At 40.1% G+C, this 12,881-nt stretch overlaps 1 protein-coding gene across 1 annotated transcript in view; it reads right to left on the bottom strand.

Moving 5' to 3' along the window:
* Positions 1–11,420, bottom strand: part of UBE2V2 (ubiquitin conjugating enzyme E2 V2) — a 29,737-nt gene extending 18,317 nt beyond the window's left edge. The window contains exon 1 of the mRNA XM_058800802.1: positions 11,357–11,420. Within this exon, the coding sequence (XP_058656785.1) occupies positions 11,357–11,372 (16 nt within the window). The 5' untranslated portion in view covers positions 11,373–11,420. The remainder of the gene's footprint in view (positions 1–11,356) is intronic.
* Between the last annotated feature and the right edge of the window lie 1,461 nt (positions 11,421–12,881).

Here is a 12,881-nt window from a genome sequence, read left to right as displayed (position 1 = left end):
TTTTGAGTTGGCTCTTGCCCACTGACTTCCAGCAAAACAGAAACTGAAAAGTATGTTCAGCTTGGTAACAAAGAGAAAAACCTCTCAAACCCCATTTATCAGCTTCAGGCTCACAGCAAAGTAAGCATTTCCTAAGGACATGGAAAGGGGGGAAGGACGTCAGTCTTGCAAATTTCAAGCCATAAAACAACTTCTCCTGGGGCAGGGAGAGGAAGAAAAAAAATACAAAGAGAAACACAGAGAAAACAACTTGTTCCTTTCAGTCTCTGAGCAATTCATCTTGCTCTGGACAAAATGAAGTAAAAACCTGAAATGCTGTACTAACAATAACAGTCCACACACCCACAAAAAGGACATGAAACAACCAAAGCCTTAAACAGGCCCTGAAATGCCAATACATTAAAAACAACAAAAGAAACAAAGAAAAATTAAGGAGAGAGAGGAAAGAGGGTCAGGGCATATGAAATACTAACATACTCTATTCTGGCTGCAGAAGATATTCCTCTGAAATAAGCTTTTTTTTTTTTGTAAAACTTGATGTGTATTCTTGTTTGCCAGTTGCCCTGCTCACACCACTTCTGAAAACACACACAAGAAAAGCCTTACTATCACAAACCTACTATCAGGAACTATTGCCTGGTGTACCCTAATGACATTGCAGTAATCTGAGGTTGATCACAATAACCAAGCTCCAAAACCCTGAAATATTTCAGTTAGTACAACAATAAAGCTGCACACGACAGTTTTATCTACAATAGAACTCCATTGCTGGCATTAGTAGTGGAATGCAGCAATTCAATAATGGACTTTGTTATTCTTGCTGCTCTTGTTTTAAAATCAAGTATGTTACTACACACATAGTAAAAATCACTGTTTCCAATAACCAAGACATGATTCTTATTCAAGGTAAACTGATGTTTCCAAATGCTTTCCAGGAAAGTTTCAATGTATTTCAGTAAAATTCAAATTCATAATTCTTTACGTCAGTCATATTCATAAAGTTGCATTTACTCTACACTATTTTTCTCTGTTTTCCTCCATCAAGTATGTCCCAAAGCAACAAAACTCGAGCAACAGAATATTCTGCATTAACAGCTTGAGTTTAAATCGAAAAAGTCCTATACTATGTTAACTGAAATGGTGAAACCAAGGTATTTAGCAGCAATAGGTGGCCCCTGCACATTGATCAGGATGAGGAATAAGGTACTAATCAAGTCTGAACCTCACAGAGCTGTAAGCAACATGAATTTAGGTTAGTCTTAATGAATTTGCAGATCTAACTATGCTTACCTGTGGAAATTTTCTACGAATAGAAGTCAAGAAGAAAATCAGATGAAAATTCATTTCCACATAGAAATTATTAATCCCAAAAGAAATAAACAAGACAACTAACTTGAAGAATTAATAAGAGATAAGTAGAAGGTAAGACTCCACAGCTCAAGTAAGCAGATGTACATCAATGACCGCTACAGAGCAAATAGAGCACAAGGCCATTGGTTCACTGTGCTCAATGCTCACTGTAACTCAGAGCCAGTTTTGCTACAATTCTGAACAGGTATGAAGTGGTAAGAACTAAATGGGTTATTGTACTTCTTTGCAGGACTAAACCCATATATATATATATGGATATATTTATATCAAACACTATGCAGAAGCCCTGTAACTGATAAACCTCTTTCCCTTTTACAATATTTGACATTAAGTATGTTTAAGTATGTTGAAAGCACACAGGTTGGAAGACTACAAAGAAGAGGTGCAATTCCAGGAACCACACTGAAGCTAAGCTATGCATTTCATCAGGTTTTGGTTTTTTTTTTTTTCATGTAAAGAAATGTCAGTTGCTGAAAAACATTTCCCAGCATGAGGCAACAAAGAGCCACAGCAGTGTGAAAGCTATAACCCTTTATCTTAAAACCTAATTTTTGGTTAAAGCTAAGTAAAGTCATATTTGTTTTCAGAATTATATTGGTGAAAATTTCTATTTATTTCACCTAAGTGAAATCCTACATTTGATAGTATCTTAATAGGCAAAATCCTAACTTAAGCTAGGCTTCATGAAAATAACTTTCATAGGAATTTACTTTTTATTTCAGTCCAGCCACAGCCATAAACATGCTAAATATGGCTTATATTAAGAAGGCAGCTAATGAGAAGCAGTTAATAGAGCAGAAGTCTCAGTCATTTACTGCAACTCAGCATTCAGATTTTGCTGGAGGGGAAAAGGGCTGGACAGGTATAGAGGTTATTTCTTTAAGGCAGGGCACTAATGCTAGTTTAAAAAACAAACAAACAACAAAACAATAAAGATAACATAGGTTTATAGAAGCAGGTTTTTTTCACCTGGCTTTCCATTTCATATGCATACTCATAACGTTAAGACACTACCCACTAGTGATAATAATTGAAAATGATAAATTCTACACAGAATGACATTTTCAGGGCTAGCTTTAGTTTCACTGGGGTGGTACCCATTAGTAGCTGGATTGGCAGACACATACCCGATTTACAAGCATGTTAAAATGGTTTAAACCACAAATCTTGATGCTGGAGTAAGAGATCTCAGCAGATCAAAACACAAAATTGATGTTGCAAAAGCAATCGATTTATTCAATGTTTCAGTTGCTGATGGTTTCACATTAAGAATGACGAGACCTTAAACTTGAGTTCTCCAGCAGAGTGCACATTCCAAATACAGAACTTCTTCGGGAAACATTTGTACAGTTTAAGGTTTTATTAATTATGTTTTAAAGTGTGAGAAATTACTAGCAAAACAAACAGGTACCTTACCAAGGCATCACATAAGCCTCCCCTTCCTTTATCTTGCCTCCTGAGTAACCAGAAGGAAGTGAGTTAACTCCTTCCAATAACTTTGATTTTTACCAATTCTGTTCCATAACGCACTGAATTATTTACTGAAGGCAGCCCTATGGACACAACTCTTTCTATAATGGTCAGTATCCTCCCAGGAAAACACATCATATCTGTTAAATTTTTATTCACTTCTAATTATGCTCATGGCCTCTCCCCTCTTTCTCTGCTCCCCACTGCCACCCCTTTCCCCTTATGCACCTTTTCCAGAGGAGCAGCAGATGGAGGTGCAGCTGCCATTAACTACCTGATTCATCAGAGCTGCTCCCACCTCTGACCAGCAGCCCTGGAGGAACCAATCTCTTAAAAATTCCATCAAGTTTTTTCCACTCTCCACATCTCTCCTTACCAAGGCTCATGCACCACTGAAAACCTCCATTCCACAGCTCCTGCAGCCCAATTTCCAAATGCCCTCTCCACTGCCCTGATTTGTTATGGAACAATATCCTACACATCCTAAAGCTGCACAAGGCACAACAGTAAATAAGAGCAAGAGTCATCACATGCACATCAGCGAGAAGAAGCACAGAGCAGTCAAGGTTGGATATGAGCACACACAGAATACAGCCCAGACCCGAGAGCAACTCCGGCTGAACTCAGCTTTGTCAGCAAGGATGCAACAACACCACTCTGTCTTGACACTTTGATGCAAACACCATCATCCTGAGTACTGCTGCTGGCAGGGAATGACTAATGGTGCTCATAAAAATTACACTAATGAAGAAGCTTGCTTCACTACAGATACAAATGCTGTTAAGACTACATAACAGAGAAGGCATAAGCGAGATCTTGGCAAAAACAAAGAGGGGGAAAAAAAGGAAAAAACCTCTGACCTTCAAAAAGTCCCATAATTTTTTAAAGTAATTAAAATACCTCATCCAAACAAACTTTTTTGAAAAGCTACCACAACAACAGAAAACTATAGCATAAATCCCACTAAACTGGACTGCAGTCCCAAAAGAAAATTGGTGTAAATTGCTTAGAAGTAGTTTTACAAATCTGCTCCAATATTAGCGGCATTTCTTTATCAGTCTACATTATATCTAAGTGCATTTTTTTTTTAATAAACAATACACTGCATGACCAGTGATGCCTCACACTTTTAGAAAAACCATACAGGTACTAAACAGTTAAGTCACTAAATAACTCATCAATTGACATCCATGAAGGGTGGAAATGCACAAAGCTGACTACAGGTTTAAAACTTAACTCTTTATAGGCAACCACTGAATGAAACACATGAGATACTAAAATTCAACCATCTTCCCATATGTTTTAGTGTATGAAATTAGAAAAGTGACACATTGTGATGCTTAGCAAATTGAGAATTACTGTTTCAATTTCGTACAAAACATGTAAGGCAGGAAGCCAGCAAACAGGAGTTAGAAAAGATAGCTGTCACTTCAAAAACCACCAGCAATATTAACTGTGATTTAATAGTCTAAGGAATCAAGATTTTACCAGGCAAAGAAATCTTTCCAATTTCTACCTTGAGAAGTTATAAACTAACCCCCAAACTTGTTTAGTAATTACCCCATTATTAAAAGCACAAAGCTAAATAACAGCAGAAAAAAAATTAATGGAAGTTAAAATGGCTCATTTTTGAAACTTGCATTTTAAACCTGACTTTGTATTAGCAGAGAGAAAAAAAATATTTTAAACAGATACTTATTAAGTTACCTTTTAAATTACAATGACATAGAAACTTATTTTTCCCAGATAAAGGGACAGGAGGAGCAGGAGACTACAGGAACTCAGCAGAGGCCAATATTTCATCATGAAACAGCTTTCCCAGCATCTGCTTTAAAAGTTAAGAATACAATGTGTGACCCAGATAACATGAGGAGCATCAAGGATTTAGTCTAGCAAAGCTGTAAAGCTGTCTTAAACGGGTTACAAGTCATTGATTAGCAAACAGTTGTTCTAACATGTGCATGAAGGTCCTTTCCACCATGACTCAGCACCTGTCCACAGTACAAAACATAAAGATTCTTATCAATGTAAAGAAAAAAATGTTATTCTTTCAGTTCTACACATAAGCATATGCTTATGGATATAATCAGCACATGCGCCAACCACCACACATTTAGTAAAAAGAACTGCCATTAAATTATTTTCCTACATTATTTTTGAGAGTCATACTTCAGCCTGCTATTTTCTATATGCTGTGGTATTCAAAAGTTCAAATTATTTAATATTTACATGATCACACATTCCATTTCAGTGAGAAGAAAGAAAACATGGAATGCCTTCTCTGGAAAAGTTCTAAGTTATATGAATAAAACTTGACATTTTACTGCAAATATACTGAATAAAGGACACTCCTTTTATATGTATTGGGCAAAATGTTTTGATTTACTCAAGCAAATTGCAAACACACTTAACTATCCAGTTTATGAATAGTCACAAACACAATGGAGGGAGGTGATTTTTTTCTTTATGCTATTAAACACATTTAATGCAAGAATTTTAAAAAGAGCATACTGAATCTATAATTTGTCTGTTTTTAAAATCTAGTTGAAGTATTTCATCCTTCTGAAATAAAGATTGTAGAGCTCTGAAGTTCTAAGTGTTGAAGATTCCATTCCTTCCAAAATGCTAACTAGGAAATGCTTTAGAGTCACACACTTAAATCATCACATATTTTTGAAAAGGCTGTAAACCAGAAGCTCATGTTATTCAGAATCAGTCTGACAGCTTCACAAGTCATAAGTTTCTGCACTGATTCAATTCAAAATATTGTTTGAATTATATGTCATTAGTGTATTCCAAATGACAAATACAAAGAAAAACATTCTTTGGGCAGGACAGCATATAGTAAAACCCTTCTAAATACTTAAATCAAGGATACTTTGAACACTTCCCCCACAGCACTTTCTTGTCTTCCCATGGTCTGTACTGAGGTTCCCACAGGATAACTGAGACAACAAGGCAACAAAACCTAACAGGAGTAGCTGAAGCTGATTAGTACTTTACATTAAGTTTCAGTCAAGATGAAATAAGAGCTACAGTGCAGATAAAACAGTGGATATACTAAAATAGCAGATAATACTGAAATATAACAGATAGAAGAGATAATAGTAGATAAAAAGAGTAGGGACAGAGAGAGGAAAGGTCTGTTAACAAAAAGAGGCTGAACAGTTTCACAGCATGCATTTAACACTGCCTCTGGAAAATCTTCCATAAGGCAAAACACAAACACTAACAAATACATATGTAATTCAATTCCACCAACTCCTCATAAGACTTGGAAATCTAATTCTTACATGAGAAGCCTTCTCGTGCATGCTTAGGTTTATAGTACGGACCATTCGCCTCCAACTGCTGAAAGGCACATCCTCCTGCAACTCTGTGTTGTACCTTTATCCAGGCTAAAATTTTCCAGGATTGTACAGAATAGTTTAGATAATGGGCTTCAATACTATGTCTGACAACATCCCTGAATTTCCAACAAGCTCCTAAACAAATAGAAGATTACAAAGTAGGCCACTTTTTTATTGCAGAGGTAAGTTGCTTTGCTGGGAGAACACTTACACAGCTATTGTGGCAGAAAGACATAAGTAGGTTTGTATTTAAAGACAGAGTTATAAAATACCAGGAACAAAGGCAGGAAAATGATATAGGCAAAAATCTGAGAAGAAACAGAGTATCTTGCCTATATATGCCCCAAAGTTGGAAAGAACTGATGGTCTATATATAGTTTTAAAGTAATTTGCAATCTAAACTTTTCTCAACCCAGCTGAAATTATGTGTGGTTTGTCAAGATGTTTTTAAGCAGGCAGAACAATCACAATTGCAATTCCTTGTGCATAGGACAGGATGGAAAAAATGCTCCACACAGAGTACTTGCTGCCTCATGGAACACAGTATTTTACTTCTTTTGTTTTGTTTGATTACTTGCAGCTTTAAGGAGTCTGTGCTTACAGAGCTAACACTGTAAACTCACAGAACAAACTTTTAGGACTCTAAAATTCTAAAAAGCTCTTAAACTTCTTGGACCAGTTCTGAATAAATGAACAATATGGTGGAGACATAAAAGAGAAAATGGGAGGGAGTAATACATCCTTTAAGGTAAAACACAGTGGATAAAAAACACATCTGTTTCCTTGAGAAGGAAAAAAAAGAGGAAGGAAGTGAACATTGAACGGGTCAGAGGGAAAGAGAGGCCTACCTGCAGAGTTTTCTACACATGAAGTTTAAACTATATCACATCTCCTACATGGAAAAAGTGGTCTTTAAATCGTTGCTTCTACATCCCACTTATGAATACATCCCCTTATTACTCCTCTGAATGGCTTTTAATATCTAGATGTCCCACACTCAGGGTATAAATCTTTACCCTACTAAGCACAGAAGAGACAAGACATCAGCTTAATTTGGAATGAAGAAGAAAAGAGTTTCAAGGCATTTAAGAGAAAGCATTGCAAAATATCTCACATTATAGAATATCTTGCAATTGTGGGTTTTAAGAGCGGAAGAAAAAAATCCGAACTTCCAAAGCAAAATAAACCAAAACCACCACCACCACCACCAAAAGCCCCAGCCATTAGGCATGGCACACTCAGTCCTTGCTCCACAGCTCAGGGAGTCCAGAATGCACTCAAGACCACTTCCAGCCCTTCATTTTTATCCCAGCTTCCTTACTGTAGTCATAGACACTTAGAACTGCTTCCACAACCACCAAGTGTTTGCAAATAGAAGTAGAAAATAAAGTTATGAAAATAAGTCACGAATGTTTATCGTGCCATTTCTACTCACAGAATCAATCATCTATAAAATCAAAGGGAAGGACATTTTTGCATGGGCAAATTAGGTTACACAATGAAGCTGTTTCATCCTTATAGAGTAGAATGACTGGAAATTAAAAGTATGGATTTTACAGAAAAATATTTCACAGGGATCTAGCCACGTATCTTGAAAACACACTTTCAAAAAAGGTTGCTCAAGACTACATGCTAGAAATAAATCAGGAATCTCATATAATGTATTTTGACTGTAGATCAGTCAATTTTTCTTCCCTGAGCACCCAGTTTCAGCAAACCAAGGGGAATTTTCATTAACTCAGCCCTATCCACCCTCCCCCAAGCTACTGAAGCTCTCAGCTGAAGAGGAAGGAGACAAAAGCATTAGCAGCCCATAGTTACAGCACCATATTTGACACTGCTGCCTTAATTCTCCTATTTTCCCACATAAACTCTAACCACTTAGTGACACCATCAGTGCCTTTAGGGAACATTCACATTACATATATATATATATATATATATATATGTACGTATGTATGTATGTATGTATAACCCTATATATAAGGTATATAATATGACATATCATAGGCAATATAATATTAAGTGAGACCCAAATTATCAAAATGCAGAAATTAACTCCTCAATTAACTCCTTGCAACGATGTTTTTATATGCTTCTTTTTCTCGAGATAGACATGAGATGTTTAAATGGTATGCCTTGGTGAAATATTTCTTTTAACTTGAAACTGTGTTTATTTACATCTTCTACTATGTATTTTCAAACACATTAACAGAATGAATCTCCAGCTAAGCAATATGAAACTGGATGATTATATATTACATATAGCTGCTCTCTTCTCTAGAAAACTGACTTGTTTAACCCCAGACCTCCAGCTGTACCCACACAAATAACCTAGATCAAGCTTCATACAGAAGGAGTTGCAATATCAGATCAAACTGCAGCTTACAGACATCCATTTCTAGCACATGCAGTATCTACAAGCAAAATTTACTCATTACAGGTGATTTTAGAAAGCAAGTAAGATACTTATTAAACAGCAATGTAGCACTGATATATACAATTACTTGGCACACATTACAGAACAGCTATTTTCAAACTAAATTCTCTGCTGTTAAATGCACATAATTTGTTACATTATTGCTCACAGAATTAGCAAGCCCAGGAAAGGAATTGCTGGGATAAAAGACAGTTGACCTTAGTAGAAGTTTTGGTGTTGACTTCCTTGTTATAATTTCATTCCTTGACTTCATGCAGTCAATTTTTTTTTCTGAAATAAATAATGATGAAGTTGAACTTTATAGCAAGAGCAGACTAAAGTAACAAAGCTAGGTAGATTTAAATCTTAAGTCTATAACAAAGTTAAGTCTATAGCAAATCATTCCCTGTCCTCCTCCACAAATGATTATAACACAGCTTCCTGGCAAGAGCAGTTCTGGGTGAAGTCTGAATTTTTACATACTATGTGGAAAGTATAAAACAAACCCCCCACCACCCCATGTGTGTGTGCCAATAAAAAGTCTCAGTATTTTCTCCACAAGAATATGTTGTTTTAGAAGCTCTGACTAATTTTCCCAGCAGTTTTGTTGATGATTCAGCCTGCTTGCTGCATTTTACTACAACAAATTAGTTTAATTTAATTTCTTCAACAAGATGTACATGCAGTACTGGCCCTTTACATTGTTTGGAGCAGTCACACGTATTAGGAGTTTCCTACACCTCCTCCTTTTTATGGACTTTAAGTGTGGCTGTATTTCTGAGGCAAAACCAACCCCCACTAATTAACTGCATATAAGAGATTTTAAAACAACTCTTGTAAGACTGCAAAGAACACTTACAGCAGTGAAACCATCCAAGTTCAGTCAAAAACCATTTATTCTTATAGGGTTGAAGTAGAAAGAAAATAGCCTTTCTCACTACAAAGATTTTTTTGTAGCTGATACTCTGCACTATCCAGGTAGAATGCCAAATGCCAGTGCTCAATACACGACCTAAACCTGTGTATTACAGGCAATCTCCAGTGTCAGCCTAGACACAAACTGAAGTCTTGCAGTGTTGCTCTGTAATAAAACCCTTTTAAATTTAGACAACAGGAAAAAAAGTAAAAAAGAATCCTAACACAACAAAATGCAGTAATTCCCAGATGAGCAAATACTTGAGTTTCTCTATATCCATTCTAGCTCAGTTTATCATAGGCAATAGCTATCTTTTTGGACTGCTCTTCCACATAAGGTGCAAAAGCTACTTCAAAAGCTACTTTATCAAATTCCACTCTGAAAATCCCACATCCCCAAATGTATTACTAACTGGAGATGACTCCCCTTCCTCAAAAAAAAAAAAAAAAAAAAAAACCCAAAAAAAACCAAATAAAACCAAATAAAACAAATAAAACCTGCCCAAGCACTTCTCACAAGATCAACAGCAAGGTACCAAGACCAGTTTAAATATACAGATATTTCTTATCTTTTGTCATAGTCCCAATTCCCCAAAGATCCACTGGATTGGCAGCATAAATAAATTAGTGGCCAACATTTACCCTAGACTAGCTGCTGAAGTCAACTCATTCCCCTGTCCTGAGGTCTATATTAATCCCACTTATAAAGTCTCAGGGATGAGAGAAGAGGAAATAAGCCTCTGAAGACTTCAGGTTTTAGCATTGGGGGAAAGGTCTTATTGTATTTGAAGCTTCTCATGAAATGAAACTGAGACATTCAAATCGTGCTTCTACATTTAGCACTTGAAGCAGTATTCTTGTCCCTTTCTTTGTCACCACTTTCCAACACGTTCAGGCACACCATTGCTCCACACACGGTGTGCTGGTTACTGAGAGGGCTTTTGGGATGACGGGCAGCTCTTTGCCCTTAAATTTCACTATGAGAGACCCTTTGGCTTCAATGGATGCCACAGGGAAGAGAGCTCCACTCCTTCCCACTATGCTACAGTCACCACCAAAGTGAAGTGCCTTTGTCCCAAAACACAACACGGGCCTAAGCCCTTCTCTCCCGAATAAAGACGGGACACAGACAACCCTTTTATTTTAGATGCCGCTATACCACGTCTTCTGTGTTCACCCAGCAGTACACTGGGACAAATCTTCAGCACAAATCCTTCTTTCCTGCACCATTTTCAGCAGGCTAACAGCATCTCCTCCCCTCCCCACGGACACCAGCATCTCTCCATCCATCGCTGGCCCTTGGCAGGTCAGTTCTCCCCTCCCCCGGCACTCGGAGCCCGGTCTCCCATCAGGCACCCCAGGCCGGGCTCTCACAAGGATGTCGCTGCCCCACGGACGGAAGGGATGGGGCCCAGGGCAGAAGTGAATTACGAGGAATTTCTTCTCACTGGACATTGGAAGGGGCTGCCCAGGGAGGCGGTGGAGTCACCGTCCCTGGAGGTGCTTCAGGAAGGACTGGACGTGGCACTCGGCGCTGTGCTCTAATTGACAAGGCGGTGCTCGGCCATAGGTTGGACTCGCTGACCTCAGGGGTCTCTTCCAACCGAACTGAACCTGGCATTCTGTGATAACCTGTCCCGGCGCCCCTGCAGCTTCCCTTTCCCCCCTGTCAGCAGACAATTCCTCCCCACTCGGCTCTCTCCCATCGGGGAGAGCTCGCCCCCCTCCATCCCGGCGAAAGGAGACCCGCCGCAGGCCCTTGTGGGGGCGCCTCCCCGGCCGGAGCCCAGCGCGCCGCTCTCCCGGGCCCAGCGAGCCCCCCCTCACAGACCTGTGGATCCGGCCATCTTGTCCGAGCCCCCCCCACACCGCTCCGGGCCCGCACACCACGCGCGTCACTTCCCCTCGGAGCGGCTCCGTCACTTCCCGCCGGGAAGGACTGGGCGCATCCCGGGAGCGCGCGGGGCGGGCGGGGCCAGCGCACGGTGCCGGCATCAAGGCGCGCCCCCGTCCCGGGAGCCGGCCAGGCTCTGCCCCGCGGCAGCGAGCTTCCCGGGCGTGCTCCCTCTCTCTGCATCCTTCCCCTTCCCGCCAGCCCCCGTCCGTGCGCGTCTCTCGCCAGGCACCCGCTACGTCTGATCCCATGGGGGCTATTACACCTGGGAAGCAAATTCCCGTGGCTGCGTCCCTGCCCTGCCAACCCCACTCAGCCCGCACCCCAACCTCCAGTAATAGGGAAGGCAGCACACAGCGGTGAAGCTTCACTTCATTTTTCTGGTTTTTCAGCTCGACTTCAAACAAGACATTTAGATTCAGAGGTCTCTTTGGAGGAAATTTATTTTTTTTTAAGTGCCAAAGGCAGGAAAGGAAAGAATACAGATAAAAATTTAAAAGCCACAGAAATGCCAGAAGAACCATATCAAATAGGTGCTAATTAGAAATAGCTCTCAGAATGGTCTGGCAGGTTCAAAGGCTGAAATACTTGACATTCAGTAGCATGAAAAGTGTGGAAAATTAATCCCACAAATGTCTAGCCACGATGGCAAATGTTTCTTCACCTGCAGAAATCAGTTACAAAACTCAGGTTCCGGGCCCTTTCCCCGAGAGCCAAAGCTGAAGGCAGCTGCTGCGGTAGCACCTTGCACATCCTCCCTGGGAACCGCCACCTGCACCGTGCTGGGGACCCACTGGAGGTGGGAGAAGGCAGCTCCCCTTTGCAGAGTGCAGCAGGCTCAGGAACAGTCCAAAAGGGCCATGCTGGCATTCATGTGGGCACGAGGTATGCACACCAAAGCAACCTGCAGGTGAACACACCTGAAAGGAGACACATCCAGGGTGAAAGGGGACACGTGTGTGCCAGGGTCACTGCAGTGGGGGATTCCCAGGAGGACCTGCAGCCCTAGCAAAGGCTGCTGCTAGCAGCAGTCTCTAACAAAAAAGCCTGTCACACACACCTCGCTAACCAGTGACAGCACCCACATGCTGTCCTTGACATCCTGTTTTAAAACTAATGCTCAGTTTTTTGCTTTACAGCTTATAAAGAGAGAGCAAAACACATTCACAGGCTTCTTGTAGAGATCAGAAAGAGCAATGATGCAAGATGTTTTTCTTCCAGCTAACCTGAGACTTCTTCCTCAGCGAGGACTGAAATCACAGAGTATGCTGAGTTGGAAAGCACCCACAAGGACCACGGAGTCCAACTCCTGGCCCTGCACAGCACCATCCCCACCCTCACACATAAAGTGTTCTGCCTCCCCACATTTATCCTTTGTCCATTTTAGCCCAATACTGGGTTTGCTCTCTCTGCATACATAAAAATGATACATCTACTATAGTTTTTAGTCCTTCCATTGATT

This window comes from Ammospiza caudacuta, chromosome 1 (assembly GCF_027887145.1).
Source record: "Ammospiza caudacuta isolate bAmmCau1 chromosome 1, bAmmCau1.pri, whole genome shotgun sequence".
Classification (NCBI taxonomy): Eukaryota; Metazoa; Chordata; class Aves; order Passeriformes; family Passerellidae; genus Ammospiza; species Ammospiza caudacuta.
The sequence above is the reverse complement of the archived record's forward strand: the minus strand, read 5'-3'. Positions and strand labels throughout refer to the sequence as shown.